Source organism: Tachysurus fulvidraco, chromosome 10, assembly GCF_022655615.1.
Source record: "Tachysurus fulvidraco isolate hzauxx_2018 chromosome 10, HZAU_PFXX_2.0, whole genome shotgun sequence".
NCBI classification, from domain to species: Eukaryota; Metazoa; Chordata; class Actinopteri; order Siluriformes; family Bagridae; genus Tachysurus; species Tachysurus fulvidraco.
This window is the reverse complement of record NC_062527.1, coordinates 4,177,786-4,202,036: the sequence shown is the minus strand read 5'-3', so window position 1 is coordinate 4,202,036 and position 24,251 is coordinate 4,177,786. Positions and strand designations below refer to the sequence as shown.

The 24,251-nt window shown below is 38.1% G+C and overlaps 2 protein-coding genes across 2 annotated transcripts in view; one reads left to right on the top strand and one right to left on the bottom strand.

Annotated features, from left to right (window-relative positions):
• Window positions 1–2,728: 2,728 nt before the first annotated feature.
• ppp6r2a (protein phosphatase 6, regulatory subunit 2a) lies at window positions 2,729–23,834 on the bottom strand. The gene is made up of 24 exons (XM_027164042.2): window positions 23,514–23,834; window positions 21,113–21,259; window positions 20,010–20,264; window positions 19,450–19,636; window positions 19,027–19,164; window positions 18,664–18,729; window positions 17,604–17,716; window positions 17,026–17,139; window positions 16,055–16,181; window positions 14,970–15,122; window positions 14,525–14,725; window positions 12,227–12,291; window positions 11,998–12,113; window positions 11,573–11,658; window positions 11,239–11,319; window positions 11,008–11,105; window positions 7,637–7,694; window positions 7,409–7,536; window positions 7,119–7,282; window positions 6,867–6,993; window positions 6,141–6,175; window positions 5,923–6,061; window positions 5,006–5,110; window positions 2,729–4,865 (listed from the first exon to the last, which is right to left on the bottom strand). Exons 3-24 carry the CDS (start codon window positions 20,234–20,236, stop codon window positions 4,823–4,825), a joined length of 2,571 nt encoding a protein of 856 aa, XP_027019843.1. The 5' UTR covers window positions 20,237–20,264; window positions 21,113–21,259; window positions 23,514–23,834; the 3' UTR covers window positions 2,729–4,822.
• dennd6b (DENN/MADD domain containing 6B) overlaps window positions 23,015–24,251 on the top strand; it is a 16,536-nt gene continuing 15,299 nt past the window's right edge. The window contains exon 1 of the mRNA XM_027164047.2: window positions 23,015–23,298. The gene's annotated coding sequence lies outside the window, so the exon portion shown is untranslated. The remainder of the gene's footprint in view (window positions 23,299–24,251) is intronic.

Sequence of the window (24,251 nt, the reverse complement as noted above, 5' to 3'; positions counted from 1 at the left end):
ATTACATAAGATGACAAACGAGCTTTAAAACTTTTATTCATGCAATATATCTAAACTTTACTATATAAATCTAGTCCACCAACCAAAGTGCAAAATAATAATGTGTTTGCTTATTCTTAGATTGTAGAGCAGAAATCTGTATTAACAAACACAATATTAATTACTTTTCTTACAGGGAATGGTTAATTAGATAAAAGAAGGTCTCGTAAATCTCATCAGGAGGGAGAACCGATCCAGACCTCCAAACCAGATGTCTAGTAAGAAAGAACAAATCGAATAAATAGAGTTCTTCACTACCAAAAGTTATAAAACGTATGAATGAAGGTGAATGAAGGTTATACAGAAGGTGTAGTAATATGTACATATAACTGAATAAGGGTAAATGTAGTGTGGTTTTTATATAAGTATGATACAGTATGAACTGGTATGACAGATAGCTGTACAAAAGGAATGCCATTATGCATATATACATATATACACATACATAAATATACACAGAATAAACAGAATAAATAGGGATGGACATACAGAAGTGTAATGATAGTTTTTGGGTGGTGCAAGGATGCATGATTTAAAGTGGTGCAAAATAGTGCAAAACACAGTAGAAAAAGTGATAGTACAATGGTGATTGTTAACACCATATCAGCTGTTCAGTGCAGAAACAGCCACGGGAAAGAAGCTAACTTTCAGTCTGTTTGTTCTGGCTCTGAGACAACGGTAGCGTCTGCTCGATGGGAGAAGCGTAAACAGTCCGTGGTTGGGGTGAGAGGGATCTTTGTTGATGCCCCTCGCCCTTTGCAAACAGCATTTTTTGAAAATGTGCTCCAAGGTGGGTAGTTTAGTTCCAATGATTTGTTGGGCAGTTTTCACCACCCTTTGAAGGGCTTTACGGTCTGAAGCTGTGCAGCTGCTATACCACACTGAGATGCAGTTTGTGAGGATACTCTCAATGATACAGCGGTAAAAGTTCTCCAGTATCCTGTAGCACTGACGAGACTTTTTCGAGACGAGACTGTCTCCTCAGAAAATATATGCGCTGTTGTGCCTTTTTGATCAAGATGGAGGAGTTCAGAGACCAGGTAAGGTCTTCAGAGATGTGTATTCCAAGGAACTTGAAACTAGGTACACGCTCAACAGCAGTTCCGTTGATGTGAAATGGAGGATGAGTGTGATTGCCAGCACGTCAGAAATCCACAATGACCTCCTTGGTCTTTTTGGTGTTAAGTTCCAGGTTATTGTCCTCACACCATGCTACTAGGTTCTGGATCTCCTCCCTGTAAGCCGTCTCGTCGTCACCTTCAATCAGGCCTACCACTGTGGTGTTGTCTGCGAACTTTATAATGCTATTTGAGGTATGGACAGGTATGCAGTCATGGGTGAAAAGGGAGTATAGTAGTGGAGACAATACACATCCCTGGGGGACCCCAGTGCTGATGGTGAGACTGGAGGAGGTGACAGTGTTCAGACGAACAGACTGTGATCTGTTCGTAAGGAAGTCCAGAGTCCAATTGCAGAGTTGTGTGCTGATGCCAAGTTGTTCCAGCTTCAGGGTTAGCTTGGAAGGGCTGTCTGTATTAAAAGATGAGCTGAAATCAACAAAGCTCGGATTCTACTTATTATATTGCATAGAACACAGAAGAGAAGCCGTGCCTGAGCTCTGCTCACGCTGCGTGTGAGAGCTTAGAGTCAAGTCTATGGGATGTTCGATCGTCGACTACGGGAAAACCAAAAGTTCAGTCAGAACCCCAAAATAAAACTTTGTCCATAGTAAGGTCCTAAAGAACCTGTCTGAGTTCAGTGTAAATCGCTCAAAAACTTGCCGAATTATAAACCTCCAAAATTTATAATGGAAGTCTATGGGAAAAAAGGCCACTTTGAGACGGAATTCCAATCGCTTAGAAAAGTAGGCGCAACCAACTACAGACCAGGGTCTACGACATATCCGAATCTGGTGCATGTGGTTCGAAAGCCCTAGGCCGCATTTTTTTTTTCGTAGAAAGCTGGCTAAGTAAAAAATATAATAATAATAATAATAATAATAATAATCTTATAATGGAAATCAGAATGTTGGCTTCTACAAAGCCAACATAATAAATAAAACCCTTAATGTAAAGACTCGAAACAATCTGAAAATACGAAACTGAAATGTGTCTGAATCTTCTGTTTGTACAGCATTTACTCATGTCCTTTAATACCTCATCACCACCACATCCACCTGCAGATCCATACTCATTTAGAGTTCATATAAATTGTAAAGTACAGGCTTGACTAACAATAAACCGTTTAAATCTATCACTGATGCACTTGTTGGCACTGACCTGTATGCAACTTCCTGTATGCAAAGATTCTTGGGAAACTTTCATGTGGATGTTACTTTGACACGTACCACCTACCTAAACATGTTGCAGATCAAGTTGCATTAATGATGCCTTTCAGCTGCATTATGCTCCCTGCTGAACAAACAAGACAAACAACCTGACAACTTCCAGAACTTAATGGATCTGCTGCCAACATATCGGTGCCTAATACCACATCACACCTTTAGTGGTCTTATGGAGTCCACAGCTGTTTTGGCAGAACAAGGGGAAACTACACAAGATGAAGCAGGTGGTTTTAATGTTATGGCTGATCAGTGCATGTAATTTCCTGCTTCAAATTCTCCTTATTTAGCTATGTATCTGTGGCCTGTGGGTACAGACCCTTACAGACTGATGCATAGTAAAATGAGTTCTCATGATAAGATTTATGATTTATTCATGATATGGAACATAACTTTATCAAACAAATCTCAAAATATCTATAAAAATACACATACATCATTTATATATGTATATATGACCTTGAGAATCCAAACCTCAGTGTAGCAGTTTGTTTTTTTCCCTGGCTGTAATTTACGAGGAAATGCATCTCAGTACACAACCCTAACCCAATTCATCTCTCAGTATAATGCAATCTTGTGATGCTAATTGATGTAGCATTATTCATATATGGCTATAAGGCATAACCATGGAAAAAAACAAAAATAAATCTTTGATGATAAATCTGATGATAAACCTGGATCCACTACTGGATATTCAATGCACCTTTTAATAGTTTGGCTAAAAGTTAAGGCAGTTTAACTCTCAGTGTTCAATCTCAGAGTGACTGTGTGCCCATTCTACCCACTGAAATAGAGCTGCTAAAATCTAATAAACTGTAATTATTTTTAGGTGACCTGAAAAGCGTTGCACTTTTGCATGTGCATCTATAAAACCTTGTCTACAAACAAACCCGACAGAGGAATGGAGTTGAACAGGATTAGTGTTGCACAAATATCACAAAATAGAACGTGCTCAATTTCTTTTTCCACCTGCTGTTTATGGTTATAAACAAAGGTTTACTGGCTAAACATATTCTGGCTTTGGGAAACAAACCTATTGAAAATGTGAGATACAGACACAGTGGAGGAAGGCTTGTTTTTCCCTTCTTTTCTTTTCTTCGGGAAGAGAATAAACAGCTTGCAAAAAAAAAGTTAGACAACACTGGGTGAGTTTCCCACACATCAATAATAATAATAATAATAATAATAATAATAATAATAATAACATTAATAATAATACAACTAAAGAGAAAACTATGATCCTAAGCTTTGGGATATGATCAAGAGCATCGAGCCAGAAGATTGTGCACAAACAAGTACATAGAGATTTACATGGGATAACTAAATGAACAGTCATTTTAATTTAGAAATGCATTTTTGTTCTTTAAGTATCCCAATAACTTTTAATGTACGAGTGTCACTGTTGCCTTTCCTGTGGATAATCAGCTGAAACTGTGGAGAAACAGGAAGACTGTGGGAGATCTGGTACACTCTGGTACAGTGAAAAACTACTTCACGACTCCCATTTACCACTTAATCAATTCTGTGATTGAGATGACATCAGACATCAAAAGACTTAAGGCAAGGGAAGGCAAGCAGAAAGTCTGAAAATACAACCTTTTGAAACTTCTTGATTTGAAAAAAAGAGGAAAAAAAAAAAGTCTGTATTTTTTTATATCCAGAAGGCCAAGAAAGGATGCTGACCAGAAACCATATGCCTTTGTATACACAATTTATAATGCTATTCAGAACCTGAAAAATACACCACACTATCAATGCTAACAGTGTGGGTTGAAAATCCAGCTGAAATGTCATTATTGCACATAACGAGATGTGATACTATAGCCCTGTTTGGTTCGGATTAAATTTACATGCGTGAGTTTTATTGTGGATGAGAGGAGGTGTAGGAAAGTTATTACAGACATCACAAAACTATCTGTAACAATCGTTGTGATGTGTTTATATACACGTCTTGCATAAGTGCTTATTAACAATGTCATTTAAGTGAAAAACAAGGGTGAGACATTATATAATGATTCAATATCCTGTGCTTTCTATAACACCTTTTATATCTCTCACTGTGCTTGAGATGGAGGTGAATAATGAATTAAGAGATGGGAAATTAAACAAAGAAAAATAGAATGCTTAATGATTTTGTAACTCAAAAAAACAAAAATAAAACATAACTGCTACATTAAAAACCGCACATTTCATACAAAGTTGAAAGAAATAAAAGCTTCCTGTGAGCACTGTTCTGTTACTGGGTGTGTGCTACACATCCCTCCTCCTTCTGTGGTGCATGCTGATTGGTGGTGTCCATGTTCAACAACTTGGCAGCATTTTTACTTTAACACCAAAAGTGGTATTGTTTTTTTTTTGTTTTTTTTCTTAAGAGTTAGAACTGAAGTGGAAAAAAGAGGGAACAAAACGGATTTTTTTTGTCTGGCTTCACTTTAAATGCCTTCAGATGGGTCCATTGGGTGTGGGTTCAGAAGGTGCATCAAATCTGGGAAGAAAAAAAAAAAAGAGTCAGGAAAAAGTGTGAAAAATAAAGCGGATCTCAGCCTATTGATGTTCAGACTCTGCCATCAATCGTAAACCCAATCATCATCCAGGTGTGGTAAAGGCTGTACAAATGGCTCGTACCTCTTGTCTATCACAGTGGTGTTTTCTGCATCGGGTGTCTGCGACTCTGAAGGGGCTGCTGCATCTGTAATAGTGAGCTTTTCCAATTCCTCAACAGGTGCATCACTAAAAAGTCACAATAAAACAGTTAGCATCTTTTTTAGTTCTTGCAAGATTTGCTTCTTTCTGTCCACTCACTCATTCTCAATCATTTACACAGTACACATAACTTTCCTACACCTCCTCTCATCCACAATCAGTGAACTAACTTCTACATCAGAATCACTACAATGGGCCAGATACACTTTCATGCACCGGGAACTAAAATGTATTAATGAGATAAACGAAGTATTAAATGGAATACATTTTAGTTTAGTATTAGATTTGATATACTGCCTGCTAATGACATGAATTAAACATTAACAGTGACTTTTTGCAGACTTAACATTAATATTTTACATTACACAGTGACAGATTTTTACAGCTGGGAATGAACAGTAAAATGTTATAATGCTTACATCACACTAAATCTGATTATCGGTCTAAAGTAGCCTTTGTTATTTAACCAAGCAGTCAAACACAACGCAGTTAACACCTGCGATAACAATGACAGGGTAAACACAGATCGAGGGCGTTCTAGAATGAGTGTTACTACATTACAGAGAGAATACATACAGTGGGACTATGGTTTTATTTAAAAATCTAAAAAAAATATTCTTCTGTAATTTAATTAGCCTAAAAATAGACATAATTTAAGAAGAATTGATTTAAAAGATATCATTTCTAAAAATATTAATCCATCATGGTTTAATCCCCTGGCAATTATAACAAGCAGCACAAGGACCACTAGTAAAAAAAACAACTGACAGACAAATCATCAAATGGCATTTAAATCAAATATCTTCTCCAATCTGTACTATGATGATTCTCACACTAACCTGAGTGCCTGAGCTGCTGCTGCTTTTTGGTTGTCTGTTGCTTTGGATGCATCCTCAGTCATGTCATTTCCCGCATCCTCCTCGCTGCCTGAGTCTCCAGAAGAGCTGTAGCCTGAGATGCGCAGAGGAGCCTTCTGGCCTGCAAGTGTTTTATACTCCACTTTTAGTTTCTATTTATTGACTTAATTCTTTAAGACATAAAATTAGTGAATACTCACCTTTTATTTCAGACTTGTTCTCAGTGTTACTGGAGCTGCCGAGACAAATACTCAATCAGTGACATCAAACGTTGTGAGATGCTGTAAGTATTTTGCTTTTCTGCCGACAATGAAATGATTTTATTGTTTAACAAACAACCTAAAACTCTATTGCAACCCATCTAAAAAGAATAAATCTGGTGGAAATGTATGTACTAAATGATTAAAAAAATAACTGCTCTAATTTGCCTTTTGAGAATTTATAGAGATATTTAAATGACTGAAGTCACTGTGCATTAGACAGTACAACCTTAAACACACACATCTGGTATTAACTGGCTTTAAAAGTTAGCAGCAGATTAAATACAGTTGAGAACAGAAGTTTATACATCCCTCTTGATGAATCTGCAAAATGTTAATAACAAATGAAATAAGAAGGATCTTATAAATTGTAGGTATTATGTTTTGCCGTGACTAAGCAATTTCAACAATCTACATAAATTAACTAGTTCAAAATTTAACATCCCCTCAATTCACAATGCTTATAATTAATAAACGTTGTTAATATTTTGGGATGGTGCCTTGTTTGTCCTGAACAGTTACACTGCCTGCAGTTCTTCAGAAAATTCCTTCAGGTTATGAACATTGTTTGCTTTCTGTACATTTGACGAGTTTCCAAATGATTTTGAGATCCAGATTTTCACAAGGATGAACAGGATCGTTAGTTTAGTCCCATGCCTAGATTACCTGCAGAAAGGCTGAAACTCTGTGAAATGGGCCCATCCTGTACCATGATGCTCCTCGTTGGCCTGACTGGAGGCAGAGCCCCATGAAGTGTCCTTCGTTTCGTCTAAATCGGCTGTGGACATAGGACCTTAACAAACACACCTCAAAGGTCAGTCTCTACATGAGTGCCATCTGAGACATTCAATGGAGTAACTGGAACACAAGGGCATGACAGAATGTGTTTCATAAAGGGCAGATTAGTATAAAACTTACTCTCTGGAGTCTGTGGTATGGAGTATTTTGGGCTGGTTGCTGTTTGAATAGAGACCCAGTTCTTCTCTTCCTCATCTTCATCCTCTTTGGCCGACCCGCAGCCCTGCATCCCATTCCTCACAGAACCTTTTGGTGAGCTTCCTGAAGATAAAGACACACCAAACCTAACAGAGAAACAAAGAGACATTTTCCTAGCACTAGGTCAACACTTACAGGATCAAGATACACAATTTGAACACAAACCTTCTAAAAATGTCTTCCATTGTTTCTATATAGCAAAGGTTGCGTACCTAGATCGAGATTTTACTTGAGTTGCATAGCTGATCTCTTTATCCTCCCAAATATCTTCTTCTTCTTCACAGTCATCAAACTGCTGTATTCTCTCTTTACAGCAAGCCTCAAAGGCAGCAGCACTGGCCTATAATTATATACAAGGGTATTCCCAAACACGCATTATCATTCACCAGCCACAATTAAAATTAAAAGTATATGTTTGACTTCCAGATCAAGACACTTACACTATTATCTTCTGCATCAATATTGAAGTTAATCTCAGCAATTCGATCAAAAGTAGCACTGCAAACAGAAATCAAGTGTGAAATGAATTTATAAAGTCCTAATATTTTTAAAAGCTTTATGATTTCGTATTGGTGGACCATTTATGATTTATATACTTAAAAACAAGCTATGTTTGGGTCATACAGGTCTTGGCTATTTCTGAACAGAACTGCTTGAAGGATTACAAGCAATTTGGGTCCCCACTTTCTGATGAACTGGATACCCGTCATGTCGGTTTATAAACATTAACTCAGCTTCACCGGTGGTGCTCCTACCCAGCAAAACCATACCAATAAGCTCTGGAGCTCGCTCCCAAGAATTTCATGTGACAATAAAGGTGACTTGACTTGACTTGACAATAGATGCGGTTAAAAACATTTAACAAGTCAATGCATGGAAAGCTTCATGATGAGGCATCTTCTACTGATACACAATGGAAGGTTTCCTGACTGGCGGTACAGTGGATATAAAATGTATAATATTATGCAATTATTTATGCAATTTTATAAGGGTTAGACAGAATTAACAACATAAATGTCAGACTTGTTACATCTTTAATGCAATATTGCAACAAAGAGAAGTCTTTTTAAATAAGACTCTGTTAATTTCACATGTCTAGTCTTTAAAATTTTATCCCACTCTTCTTTGTTAAAAAAAAAAAAAAAGTGTAAGTTCAAATTGCAGGGGATCCCCTGTGTATGGTTCTTTTTAAGTCATTCCATAGGATTTTGATGGGACTTTGTGATCTGACTCAGCCATTCCTGGACAAATCTCCTCTTCTGAAGCCATTTCCTGGTTGATTTGATTTTGATGTTTTGATGTGTGCTTTGGTCATTGTCATGTCGGAAATTCCTCTTCAGTTTCAGGTTTTTGACAGAGGACAGAAGTGTTTTGTGACAAAATATATTGGTATTTGGAGATATTTGTTACGTTCAATTACGTCATGTATAGGTTTTGGGATGTTGTTCTTATCCCTTGTCTTTTTTCTCTCTCTCTTTCTCTCTGCTAAGCAGCGCTTCCAAATCATCTGCAGCTGAGGCTAATTAGCGGCAGCACGGCTTACCTGCTATATGGCATGCCAGGGAGATAAAAGAGGAGAGAGACACAGCGCACGAGAGAGACTTTCCTTATCCGCTATCCCAGCACCGTGGCTGTTGTGTCTGCTATTAAGCAATTGGTCATATGTAAACAAAGTGTTGATGTATGAGTCCGTCTTTGTCAACCTGTGTAGGGAGTTGGGTGCCGATTTATTTGGGCTTCTATATTTTTCACCTGTTTTTTGTTAGTCAGGGAGAGAGGTAAGAATATTGTCTTTAATTTTATTTTATTTTGGGCAGGGAAGTTAGTTGGTTAACATTTAAGTAAGTTTCTCTTTTGTTTGTTGTTTTCAGCACTTGCTCTCTCCTGACGTTTTGGGTTGTTTAGGCTAATTTATAGTTTGTATTCGTAGGCTTTTGTTATGCCCTCGACAATAAACAAAAATATAAGAATATTTTTGGTGCGGTGTTCTTTCCAAGTATGGTGTTAAATAGAGTGAACCTCTGAGTAGTACCAATTCAAAAAGTGAGACGGGCTGGGATAAAGGAAAAGGAAGGTTCTCATTTATTTATTTTACTTGTTTACGTTCTCAATAACCCCTAGACAATTTGAGTTCGTAACATATTCATTTTACCATCTATCTTGATAAATGCTCCTGACCCAGTTGATGAGAAGCAGCCCCAAAGCATAATACTACCCCACCATGCTTCACTGTAGGTATGGTGTTCCTTGGATGATGCTCTTTTTTGGCACTGCATCAAACATCCCTTTTAATATTAAGGCCAAAAAGTTCAACCCTTGTCTCATCTGACCATAGAACATTTTCACACATGGTTTGGCATGACTGAATCCTTCGGTATGTTTCAGATGGGTTTGTGTATTCAGTTTCTTTGGCAACTCTTTGTGGCAAATCAGTAGAATGCAACCCCAAACAAGAAACACTAGAGCAACATCTGACTTTTACCCTGATGAATTGATGTGTATGCCATTTACCTACAAGCCTACAACACCTACTGTGTTTTGTTAACTGTGACTGGTTAACTGGTTATGAAAGGGTGTGCAGATTTATGTAATCAGGGTGCTGTGGGTTGTTTAAGATGTTCCCAATTATTAAATGCTACTTTTATCTCTTTTTTTTGTTTGTTTGTTTGTTGTTTTGTTGGAAGATCACGTTAAAGATGTAACAAGCGTGACATTTATGTTATTTCTGTTTTTAGATTTTAAAAACCTGCAATTTCATAAAGGTGTCCTTTTTATATCCACTCTAAGTATGTTTAGCAACCTGAGTGCATACCAAAAATGTCTTCATTCGACAGTGAGAACTGCACCAAAATCATCTGTTTAGATCTTAGAGAACTCCAGATGATTTACTAATCCAGATGTTGGACAACAGCCCAGTCTATAATCATGGATTCTGCTCACTCGGATCACTCATAAGCATTTAATCGTGTTCTAAAAAGAACTTGAAGGTGCAGAAACATTTGTTCTTAATAAGAACTTGAGAACTTTTACTTGAGGAATATTTAATACTCATATTACCCATGTGTGTTATAGTAACAATAAAAAACAACTCTTTCCATGTTGCACCGAACAATAACCTGAGCACAAGTCATGATACTACATAGCATTGTGCTGGAGTGCTGAAAGGTGATTGGCCTGTAGCAGTTTTTAAAAAGTACATTAGTAATTAGAAATCTACATAGAGATGATCATATCAATGCAGTAAAGCAAATTTCTCTCAGACTAATGCTTCCTGGGAAAAAGGTATTACAGCTTAACTTGCAGCTGTAGCTGAGCATATGAACTTAAAATCTAACAGTTATACTCAAATGTTTGCATACCTTGAGAGAATTTGCCTGATGTGTACCATTTTTTTTAAAGAAAGCATGAGTGAAAAGGCTAATTTATTTTATTAGCTCAAAATATAAGGTAAGCTAAGCCAAATTGTTAGAGTTTATTTGTACCAATGAGACTTTGTGGAAAAATGTTTCTGTGACTTTTTGTATGATATTTCCTGATATAAGCCAAAAGGTAAAAATCTTAACTACAGCACTATTAACAGGCTCATCGATCTATTAACAGGCTCATCGATCTATTGACCAAGTTTCATGCTTTTGCCTATTGTTTACTTTGGAGTATCAGGTTTTAATGTAGAAAAAGAAAACAGGAAGAATAATGAAAACAACAGAGGTACGAACACCTTGAAGAAGAAGAAGGAGGAAGAGGAGGAAGAGGAGGACAAAGGCAGAGAGACAGACAGAATTCAGAACAATAATTCAGAACAGAAACTCACTTGATATTCTCATCATGTTCACTGAACTCCTCATCATTGAAGCCAAACTGATCTACAAAGTTAGCAGTCATCTGCTGAATCTGATAATCAGAGAATGCCTAGATGATAACAGGTAATAATGAACACAGCTTTTAGTCATGTCAGGAAGACTGGCCATTTTCATGCTATTGTGGTTGACACTTGACACTGAACACAAAGCAAATTTTTGATAAACACTATCACTGAATATACCTGTTGGATAGACAGATCATTGGGGAAAGGGCTCTCCATGTCATCATCTTCACTAGAGGAATGCAGGTTATGTGTGCTGACCTGTAACAAGGTAAAACAATATGCCATGACAATACTTAAAACTCTCAGAGAACAATATTATTACTGAACAAAAACAGGGTGGAGCAACAGGCAAACCAGGCATTATAGATAATATGATAAGATTTCTGATTTGAGAGAAATTAGTCAAGGTCCTTAAATCTATAGCTCTGCTGTAGCTAATTTGAGCTATGAGGGTTACAGCAATGGCTTGCTAATCTCTCCGGTTTGTTGAACTTCATAAAAATCTGCTTACCAAATCTACTGTGTTTCTCCTGTTTGTTTCTCTAAGAGTTTCTCCCACAAAACTCTCCCAACGACCCCTGCAGTCCTCTGGGAGCTCTGCAAATATTCAAATTTTATTATATTCAAATATTACTCTAAAAATATTTTAAATAATGGCCCTCTTATACACCCACAAACAAATTATAGGCAAGAGACCCATGCTGAAAATTCAACTTTGAAGGAATACAAGATACTAATATATTTCAATATACACAATTTTTTTCTTATTGCTGAAACATGACCAATTTTAAAGCCTGTAAATAGCCAAAAACACCTCAATGTTCCTCTTCTTCAAACTCCAAGATAAATTATATATATATATTCACACTAGCCTCAAAAGAATTGGAAAATGAACAGACAAGCAGAGGATAAAGATAACTACTGCAGCACACCAACCTTTGATGAGATCACTAATCTGAGACTGCACATGTCCTTTCTCCAGGGTTTGAACCACTGTGTTGGCGATTCTAGTCAGATGACCCATGTTACCTCTCCTGGTCCCACCTTCAGCTCTAGATATATCAGAGACCGTAAACCAACAGCGAGAGAAAGAGCATCCACAATATACAAGAAATCCTTAATTAAAAGAAGTGTTTTTATGGTGCAAAACTGAAAGAGCTCATACTGAATTCTGTCATTCTCCTCCCAGGCATCCAAAATTCTTTGCACCAAGCGACATTGTTGGAAAAGCTGTATGATACAAACAAATAGAAAATTATCACTTGCATGATCGCTTCTGTTATGTATTTTTTTAATCTTTAGGACTACATACCCATGTTGAAGGGAACGAAAGGAAGGTGTGTTGCGAGTATAGGTAGGTAGGAATATATATATTATATATACACACACACACACACACACACACACAGTTGAGGCTACACACACACAGAATTATTAGCCCCCTTATGAAATTAGACAAAACTCTTGATTTCTCCATGGAAATGACCATTAACAACAAGTGTTTTATAGTGTATTTGTTTCCAAAATAACAAAGACAAAATGTCCACTAAGTTTGATTAGCATATTTAATTGAAATAGAGAGTTGAAACAAGAAAGGGCAAAAATGAAATGTCCAAAATTATTAGCCTCCTGGTCATTAATAGTCAATAGTGTTGGCACAGGTCTCCTGAGTGATTTTAGCCCATTCTTTCATCGCAAATTGCTCCAGCTGGTCCAAATTGCGTGGTTTCCGAGCATGGACATTCACTTTGAGCATTCGCCAGATTCTCAATAGGATTGAGGTCTGGGCTCTGTGCAGACCACTCCAGGACCCTTGGTTTTGGTATCCTTCAGGAACTGTTGGACCAATTACGATGTATGCTTTGGATCATTGTCTTGTTGAACGGCCCAGCGACGACCTAAGGCTAGACTACGAGCAGATTTCTGCATATTATCCCTCAAAATGTCAACATAATTTTCATTTTTGATGCCATGCACCCGAACAAGGCTCCCTGTGCCTGAAGCTGCAAAACAGCCCCACAGCATGATGCTCCCACCACCATGTTTAACTGTGGGAACTGTGTTCTTAGGGTTGAAGGCCTCAACCTTTCTTCACCAAACATAAGCAACATCCATGTGCCCAAACAGTTCCAGTTTAGTCTAATCAGACCAAAGCACAGACTCCCAAAACTCATCTTTACCTTTCATATGTTCACGGGCAAACCTCAGTCTGGCTGTGATGTACCGCTTTTTGAGTAAAAGGGGTTTTTCTGGGACGATGGCCCTGAAGCCCACCACGATGAAGAGCCCTCACAACAGTATTCCTTGAGACATCAACTCCAGAAGAGGCCAGGTCAGCAACAATCATCTTGGCAGATGTCTGGGGCATCTTGCTGACATCTCTGACTATTTTCCCCTCCAGAGTTCTTGAAATCTTGTGCTTAAGACCACACCCAGGTTTGTTTCTTACAGAATTTGTCTCCTTGTACTTGGCAATGATGCAACGTACAGCGGTTTTAGACACTGTGAAACACTTGGAAATGGCAGTATACCCTTCCCTGTTATCATGAGCCTCCATTATCTTCTTTCTGAGCTCAAGACTGATTTCCTTTGTCTTCCTGTGTTTGGCATGGTGAGTAAAAGTAGTCTCGCCCAATAATGTGATCAAGTGCCCTGCTCCTTGGAGTCCTTTTATGCTGATTGAATGCCCAGGTGTTGTTAGGAAGCCAATCGACTGCAGAGGTGTATTTTGAAAGCTGATTGATTAATTAAGGTGTGTTTTGAAAGCGAAAATTCACATGGGGCTAATATTTTTGACCACCCCATTTTCACTATATTTGATTTAAAGCAAGCCTAAAAATGTATTTTATATTCCAAAGTGTACCAAAAGCTACTAAATAGCACTGGTGAATGTTTGATTATATCAAGTTTTATCAATGCTGCAAACATTGGAACGATCTTTAGGAAAATGTTCCAAAATTCCTGGGGGGCTCGATTTTGGCCTCAACTGTATATATATATATATATATATATATATATATATATATATATATATATATATATATATATATATATAAATAACTTTTATATACATCTTTTTTTTATGTTCAACTGTATGTATATAAATAACTTTTATATACATACAGTTGAACATCACTGACTTTGATTTATGCGATCTCTTGCAAGCACTGAGTATAAAATACCACAACTATAGTGAATAAACCAGAAATGCAGGAACTGTGATAACCTTATCATGGAAGTGTTTATTGAAGACACCTATGCACAGATACTAAAGTACATCACAGCTTGCTTGGCTGAATGGAGCCTGTGAGCCAGTTTCACAGGATGAACAATGGTGTGGGGATTATGGGCAATTTGGTGAGCTGAGCTGCACTGTCATGTGGAAAAACACTACAAATCTTGAATTCCCTGACTAGTATAAAAGATAGAGTGGAACTACAGTTGAAATGTAGCAGTGGCTTACATTGGCAACCAAGGCATCACTGGTGCACATGTGTGCTGTGTCTGTGCTGCCATTTCGGTCGTCTGACTCCGGCTTCTCTTCGTGGTTCTGGAGAATCGAAGAGTGCAGACCCATGTGTGCTGAGTGGTTCAGAATCAATGTCACACACATCTCTACTTGAAAGTGCAAGAAGTTATTCCAGATGTATTTAAAGAATAAATCCTGTAACCAAAAAAGAAAACAATGTCATTTATTTCAAATATGTATTTTCTAAACTAAAACTCAAAAGAGCTCAAACTGTTGTTTGAACTATAAAATGATCGTTTCCATTCCAACCATACAAAGTCACTAATATATTAAGTAGCAATGAGAACGTCAATAAAATTGTAATTTTATATTTATTTTAAATTAATTGACCTAAATCCAGAAATTAATTCAGACTAAGCAGGAAGTGAGAACTCCTCACCAGCAGAAGGTCCATGGTGTTAAGTCTACAGAGCTCTTGGCAGATGCTGTCGTCACTTGTCTGTAGCAGAGAGGCCACCAGTCTGGCCACATGAAGGCGTGCGTTCCCCAGCGGCTGCTCCAGAACACCAACAGTTGTGAGTATTGCACTTTTCTACAGTGGAAAAAAGAAAAGTAAACATTAAAAAAAGTAAAACACGCATCTGAATGGAGAAACGGTGCACTAATTAAAGGGAGGGTCTCCGATTTTTGAAAGCCAATGTTGATATTTGATCACCAAAACAAACACGCCCCTAACCCAAATGGGTCCCACCCCTGTATTGATAGCTCCGCCCACAAATACATACGCAACCCAGGCAACTAATGGAAAGAAATGTGTCTTTATCATAGCTGAAGGGAAGAACAATACGATGGGACGGCATATATTAGTTCCGTGTAACAAAGCAAAACCAACGTTACTCACTTATCGAGAATGAAAAAAGCGCCTCAGCGTCTTAAGCAAAGTTGGCCACATATTAAAAGATTGGAGTATCCCGAGTCAATAACTCCTGAGCTAAACACTGTTACTACAAAAATAACACCTCTTTTCTATCATAGTAATGTAGAGAGGCAGCTACAACCGAGTTTTGCTAGTAACAGCGTTTAGCTCAGGAGTTATTGACTTGGGAACCTCAAACCTGCGAATCTGTGGGCGGAGCTATTAATACAGGAGTGGGACCCATTTGGGTTGGGGCATGTTTTTTTTGGTGATTTCAAATATCAACAATTTCAATTGTTTCAAAATTCAAAGCTTTCAAAAATCGGAGACCCTACCTTTAACACAGGTCCTTGCCTGTTGAAAGCCTTTTTTTGCTTTCTTTCTTTGTTTTTATCCTCCATGTCAATGTTAAAACCGCTTTCTGCTAATGTCACACACATGCACACTCTCTACACCGCATATCTACTCCGCCCCTTTCTGCTCATTGGCTACACGTTTGTTTTGATTTTTGTTTAGTATTCAGCCCGACTCAGTTTTCTGAAGCATTTCTCAAAAATCGGAGATCCCGCCTTTAACTGTACTATTAATCATAGCTCAGAGAAGAGTACCTTAGGAGGGTCCAGTAGAAGTTGTTGGAAGTCCTTTAAATGAGGCTCAATAGTACGTAGAATACTGCTGTTGACAGTGTAAGACCTTTCACATCCCTGAGAATACAGTTCCATTAGACCCTCCAGCCTGAAATAAACAAAATGCAGAGGCAATATAGCAAGCCATAAAAAAACAACCAACAACAAAAAAAATTATATATATATATTCACCCCACACACAGTGTTCCTACATGGAATGAATACAAAAATGAGGTGAATGTATGTATGTTTGAATGTATATACTTCTATTAAATATACTGTATAATTGTTGTTTTGTTCATTGTTTTGAATTAGGACTGTACTATTCAGTATCCAATAATGAACACACTGAAGTAAAGTACAGAAAAGTAGAATATATGTTTATGATTCACATCTTACCTCTAAAGTCCAAAATTGTTAACATTTTTCAGCTTGGACCACATAAATCACACTTCAAGACCTGGTTTAATTTTAAGACATCAGCTTAACCTTAAAACACGTCTATGTACAACTAATATATTACACGTCCCTTCTCCAATTCTATAACATCATTTTAGAGCTAATGGGGAGAAAGAGAGAGAAGAGAGTGAGAGAGGGGGGAAGAAAGTGAAGTGTCAGAGAGCACATGTAATTGCAATAATGAGAGAAAAACCAAAATAAGAAGAATCAATATTCATTCATTCATTTTTATAGTATCTTTATTAAATAAAAAAAGAACAAGTAGGCAAATCAGTGTTTATTCATTTTGTCTTTATATTTATTAATTCTGTTTTTCCTTTGTTTAATTGTTTCTGGCTTTCTGGTTGATTTTGCAGTGCTTCATTTGCTGTAATATAACCACACACTTCCACTGCTGTTGGAGGAACTGCAGTATCAAACTCCAGCTCATCTAACAGCATTTGGAAAGCTGTTTATGGTGTTCATTAAAAACTGGTTGTGGTGGTTCTACTCACCCTGTCCTTCGTGACTCCAGTAATGTCAGAAGCACTTGAGTTCCGTTGACAACAGAGGCTTCACTGGTCATCTTCTCAAACATGCTCTTTAAAAGCTGTGCCACATTCTCTTCTCTAAAGACAAACAAAACTATTAATACAGGTACTACTTTAATATATCTCAGAAAATATGCTGTTACCCAGTTCCATTTCAAGCCCCTTCCAGGCCTAAGACGTTAACTGAGTACTTTGATTTATAGAGGTGACAATAAACACTCAAAGTTTTTTTAACTAATTATATATGGGTTTTTTTAATAGAAAATTATATCACAGCTTTGTTCTAAAAGGACCACTACGGATTATCTGTGAACAACAGCTATCTTCATGAATGCGACACATAAGGAGAGAAAATCTTTTTCTACAAGTTCATCAATCAATTGGTAACTAGATACCTACAACTCGTAACAGTAAACTCATTCACCAGTATGTCTTTTATTCACTGAAACTTTGAAACAGTAATCAGGTCATGGTGTGGACTTGTGGCCATTAATAAACATAACAGCGACAAGTCTGTTGCAACAACTGAGAAGGAAACTTACGACTCCAGGACGGCCAGTAACGGGTCAGGTTCCACGGCCTCTGGGATCTGATTGGCCTGATCTCGACTTAGACGAATGATGTCACACAGAGTCTGGGACGCATTTGATTGTCTCTGAAGGAGCACAAGAGAATTTTTACTTAACAGCCCTACGTGCAAGTCCCCACAGTCTGTTGTGTTCGAGGAAATTACAGATGTTCCTTAATCTGTCCAAATCATCTACATCATCACCTTCCTTGGTAAGCAGATCACATGGCACTTTATAAGAATGCATTTACTGTATCTTTTCCAAACATCCACTCGAGGACAGCAGTAACAAATAAAATATAGCTGCAAACAGCGCTGGCAGGCCCTCGCACGATTTTTTATCGCTATACGGTGCCTCCCAGAAAACAATGCACGGTGGGCAAGTGCATCAAGTGGGTAAATATCAGTGGACTATTTTATGTTGTTACTGACCCATTTGGAGACTGTAGATAAATGAAACCCCTCATTTTAGACAAACGGGGGCGCTGGTGAGCCACTTAAGAGACACACCTTTGTCTGACCTTTTTGTCCACACTTAACAGCCGACAAATGTGATGTATGTGTCAAATTTCAAGTTAATCTAAGAACGCCAAAAGCCTTAAATATGCCTGAAATAAAAGTAAACTTTGAGATGATGCCATGGCAACGGTGTTTGAGATATCAAAAATCCCTTCGCAATTTTGCAAGTGCAACGTCTCGGCATCATGTTCACCACGTTTGATGTCAATCGCATGAATTCCCTAGGAGGAGTATTTAAAAGTTCACCGCATGCACTTATAAAAAAAATCCAAAATGGCCACCTTCCTGTTGCGCGGAGCTCATAGTTTAGAGTGCGAAAGTTGTTCGGGTCGATGAGATCTATATGCGTACCAACTCTTGTACATGTGCGTACATAATTGACCAATCTGTGCACAAATGTTTGTTTTTGCATTACAGGAGGCGCTACAGAGCCCCCCCTGCCACGCCCGTATTCCAGCCTTTGCCCAAGCCTAGCGTCGCCCGACTCTGACGTGTGTGCCAAATTTCAAGAGTACCTCTTCATCTCTCCCTGTGTGCATCAGCTCTGTCAGCCTCTGGATCAATCGCTCATCATTCAGCCACTGGAGACAGAACAACATTAACACATTTTCAGGAGACAGATAGAGGTGGAAACACTAACCAATTTAGTCACTCAGCTGTGGGAAAGAGACCAGGACTCAGCAGAGTCAACCTCACAGCTAAATTCAGTGGAATGGTAATAAGTCAGTGCCTGCAATAGGTTAGTGATATATCATCAATCAGGGCCGTTTCTAGTTATCTAAATAAATAATAAATTTACTAATAAAAATTAATTGCAGAATGACTGAGGAAACATAATAGATTATCAGTGACTATAAGAAATACATGTGTGCCCTCACATTGAGAACCTCCTGTCTGAGTGGCGCTGGTTCCACACAGCTGATGAGACGGAGGAGCAGATCCATCATGGGGGACACATCTATGTGATTCAACACCAGGCTGATAAAGTTGTGTTTTTTCCTCAGGAACGAGATCATCTAAAGGCAAACAAACCCGTTTCAAATCACATGCTCTTCTGACCAAAAAAGAAGATCTATGCACATCTCAAGTCAACACACACACACATATAAACACATGCACACACACATGCACGCACACATGCACGCACACATGCACGCACACATGCACGCACACATGCACGCACACATGCACGCACACATGCACGCAAAACAAACAGTTAAAATCCAAATGCCAATTCCACTGCTAAACGATGTAACCTGGACACTACAATCATATCATGGTTTATGATGTAAAGCACTTACCTGCTCTGTTTTGCGTGCTATCAGGTTACCGATGGTCTTGCTGAAGAAGGAGGCCAGCAGTGGATTAAGAGGTGGATCCTGTTCTAGAAAGCTGTAGAGCTTCTCCAGCAAAGATACATCACCACCCAGCTTGTCATTAATTATGGCCACATCAGAGGTGAGGAGATCGCAGGCAATATTGGGAAGTCTAGATGAACAAAGAAAAAATAATTATATATGCAATCTAAATCTTAATGCCTTGTAAAAGACACTACTGTTTGACAAGCATATAACTGACAAAACTAAACAGAAAAAGAATAGGCATAAAGAATCTCTAAAAGTAATTACTATTAGTAATTACTATATCACAGATTTTCTCATTTACATGTGAGGAATATTACTATGAATCCTGCAATGAAATACATGCAGACGCTGTGCTTTATTCTCCACTGTATCTGCATGAGTGTCCAACACTGAGAAACACACTTACATTGCAGGAAGTGACTGTGAAATGATGCTGGAATGACATATAACTCATCAGTTTGTTGGCCTTTTAAAAATGACCCAATGAGACATCTTACTTGAAGCGCGTTCTCTCCTCCAGGTCAGAAGATGGTTCCTCTGTGATGAGGCTGACCAGCTCATGCATGCAGTGGTCCTGGGAGAGAAAGAGCAGGAGTCGGTGGTTTTGTGCCTTGCACTCCTGGAGCAGGTCTTCCTCCTCCATAAGCTCCTTCAGAGTTACATCCTCCCGATCAAGCAGCTGGTCAATGTGGGAGGTGGTGTGCAGGTCAAACTTCCAAAACATGGCAACGGCTGCAAGAGAACCCACGTGCCTGGACAAAGAGTGTAGACAGCTGTAAACATCTGGCAAATAATCAGTCACATACAAAATGAATGAACAGGACTCATGCCATTCAAAACATTCCACTTTTCTCTTCATTAAACATTATAAAATTTTAGTATTAAAATTTTGAATTAATTTTAATACTGACAGAGTGTACAGCTTGCTGGGACTTTTTAGTTTACCCATGAAAAGGTGAAATGCACATAAGCCTAAAAAAGGAGAACATTTGTACAGAATGTTTTGAAGACAGTTTTAAAATGTTCAAATAACGTTCATCAATAAAGTATTAATAAAAAGAAAGTCAACAACAGAATTTCAGTAAATTAATGAGTGATTATTTCCCAATGTAGGAGAGGACAGTGATATGTATAGTAAAGTGGTGACAAGGTGCATATTTTAATGTGTACCATAAACCTTTACCCAAGGTGATGAGACCCAGACTGATGAGGATGAAGCTGAGAAGTGAAGTCATTTCCCACTAAATCCCTTCAAATTCACCATTAACGTAGTTTTTCCACAAGTAGCTTATATTACAAATAAAGAAAGATGTGTCTCTTTAGTGTCTTTCGATATAATTGATGAAATTAATATGATCCATGCAAATATACACCAATATCCATTTAGAAAACCTTGCAATCTTCAGTGCTACATATAGAAGAATATGCCTTTGCCTGAGTGAAGCCACTTTGCCTGAGTGAAGAGTTTTCTCAGGCCTCCACATAATTCCTAGTTTTCATATTTGTACTACATAATCAGTACAGAAATAAATGCTAGCTACTTCAAAAGCCTGTGGCCTCCAGTGAATAAAATGCATGCAATGAATGAACAGTCATTTACCAGCAGATGAAATAAGTGAATCCTTAATTACACCTTCTGCACAAGTAGAAAGGCATTGGAGTGGCAGACTGCAGAGGGCATGGAGCGAACAAGCATTAATCAGCATGGAGTCCGCTTCCCACCAGCACCTCCTCAGGACACAAATACCTTAGAGGGTCAGAAAGAGCAGAAGCAGGAGTGAGAAACAAAGGCAGAGAAAAGATTGCAAACTAGGATGACAATGTCTGACCAGAAACCACTTTTCACTCTGGAAATACTGTAGCACATACCAGGCTATATCTGTAATGCAACAAGACTAAAACGATATATACAACGTATCGGTCACCATTTTATTATGAATGCTTGTACTTATTCATTCATTCATTCCTTCATTCATTTCTCTAATGGAGCATTTATCTTGTGGCAGCAGTGCAGTGTATATGATAAGACCGATACAGAACAAGAGCTTCAGTTAATGTTCACATCGAAGAGCAGAATGGGGAAAAATGTGATTTTTGTCAGTTGGTCAGGCTGAACATAAGGTGGACTAGTGAAGAGAGTAAAGTCTGGTTCATAAAACAAGACATGATTGGCAACACTGAACTGCTGAACTCTCTGGAAAATACAGATCACTGAAACATTTTCATGGTTCAAAATTTGGAAATTTTTAATTTTGCCTACATCAAATTCTGAAATATTCAATCTATCCATACCATGGCCAAAGTCAGTCAGGTTTTTTTTTGCCCAATCTGAACTTGCCCAATCTGCTGTTTTATCTTTTGTGTGTTGCTACTTCATGATTGGCTCAAAGTTATGACAGGCTAACTGGACAACCACACGAATGGGCAGGTGTACAGGTGTTTCTATTAAAATTGCCTTTGTTTATCAATCACAAAAAAATGGTCAAACTGTATATTATTTTTATTAATATTTTTACAAAGTACAGACCTGACCAGTGGAGTAAGAGAGAACCTAAGTTCTAATAACACAAATGTACCTCATTACAGACCTCAGAAGGTGACAATTTTCCATATTTGACCGTCTTAGAAATGTTCGTCTTATAAATATTCTAGATGTTTCCAAGGTGCCATGTTGCTCTATGAGGTCACTGTCACAAGTTTTCTGTTATATCTTAAAAGGTTTGTCAGAGACAAATAATAAATTTTTTGCAAGCAATTTTATTAAAGATGTATTACTACGTTATAAAGCACCTTTGGCATGAACTTCATTTAGACTAAAGATTGTAGCTACTACATAATTTTACCCTAATTTAATAAAATTTCAAAACTTCAGAAGTTTGCATTAGTGATTATTGGGCCTGGTCAAAATCCTGCACCCAGTAACCATGATGAATATTCTAACTGTAACTTACCCTATCTTTGGTGCTCGGTCCCCTAAATGTTATTGGTTAACAAGGCATGTTTAATGCGGCTGACTTGCCAACATAAACAAATTTAAAATATTTTCATTTTTGATCGTGTTGCTCTGTTAGGTTTCTGGTGAAAAAACATGCATCATATCGAGCACCTACCAGTCCACAAGATTTAGATCTGATTTCATAAATGATGATAATGCACCTGTCATAAAAACGACACTTTACCATCGGTTTGGTGTTAGATATTGTGATGATTATCACCTGCAGCCCTACACACACCTGCACAATGACTGAGAGCCCAGAATAAAGGGCACAGACACATATGAGGATTTTAAACATGATACAAACACAGAACTGACAGCTCTGTTTGTCTGAAATTTAACCTCTAAACAGGAAGAAAGACACACATCACAGCGTGTCTGATTTCACCGGTAAATATACATCATATGACGATTTTACTCTGTGATAACAAACACAGTAAATCACAGATTTTACTCGTTAACACGCCACTCACGTGTGGAACTAGTCGGCCTCTGACGTCACGTTTGCGTTGCTACGTCAAAGTTAATACAAAAAACGTCCACTGAAGTAAAGTAAACCAAACAGTACGGAATTGTCCGACACATAAAGATACTAACATATTTAAACGTGCTAAAACCATCCGAACTGCTGTTGTTACACAAATCTAGTAACGTGTGCATGTTAGTTTATTAGTGTGTTTGTACCAGAGGCCTGAGCTCTGACGTTAGCTCACTGACGTTAGCTTAGCACAGCTAGCTGGTGCACGACCCGCGTAAGTTTTACAACCAAACAGTCGGATTACTTCATTAAAGTAAGTAGTTTTCGTGTCAAAGTAAACAGAAGACCTGTATACGTGTCGCTGTGTGTTAAGTTTGACTGTTAACTTGCTTCTGTTCGCTCGTTAAACGTCACCAAGCATTAAAAGTAAAGTGGAAAGTTAACACGTCTCCCTCAGGACGAAAAGATGAAGAGAAACTGAGAGAAAAAGCCGCTAAGCGACATCAGTGTGATGTTACACAAACTTACCTCAGGCTCTTCGTGGAGTTTAACTGCTCTCACACACACTCACTCACTCACTCACACACACACACACTCACACACACACACTAACAATCTGTTTTGCTTCTGTAAAGCAGCAGCTCTCAGGCACTAACTCTGTTCCACAGTCTCTGTCACAGCCACACAGTTATCACTCTTCCAGGTCACACACATGACGCAGTCTGTTACGCTCCTGATTAAAACAAATCACAAGACTGTCGACGGACTCCGACCCTCACATACAAGCAAAAAGTCATATTCTTCTATTCAAAATGGCGTTAAGAGTTTCAGAGCCGCACAAGCCGCCCTACTCACCAGGGGGCGCCAGTGCTCCAACATCCCGATCGTTTTCTTCGTCCTCCGCGTCTTCCTCTTGCTCCTTGGGTTATGCATAAGCAGCATAAACAGGTTACCGCCACCTGCAGGTTTTTGTTGTGAAGTTGAAAAACTAACTGTCCGGTTGGACAATTTACATAAACATTATATTTAACACGGTTTACATTGTCAAATTTTATATATAAAATCTATCTAATGACTAATAAAGATACATTTCTAATGGGAGATATATTGTAAACATTAGGAGAACAGATTAAAGTTACAAACATCAAACACTTTCTCCATCCTGATGTGTGATGTAAACATTAACATGATGATTAGATTACTGCACACATTAGCAGGAGTTCCTAACAAAGTGGATAGTGAACATTAATACACCTTATGAATATG

Bases quoted from the DNA above. Each gene is read 5' to 3' on its own strand.
- ppp6r2a (XM_027164042.2), bottom strand. From the start codon at position 20,236: ATGTTTTGGAAGTTTGACCTGCACACCACCTCCCACATTGACCAGCTG. The intron at 6,062-6,140 runs GTGAGTATTCAC...AAACACTTGCAG, and splicing joins GAACAAGTCTGAAATAAAAG to GCCAGAAGGCTCCTCTGCGC. The intron at 5,111-5,922 runs GTTAGTGTGAGA...GTGACTTTTTAG, and splicing joins GCAGCAGCTCAGGCACTCAG to TGATGCACCTGTTGAGGAAT.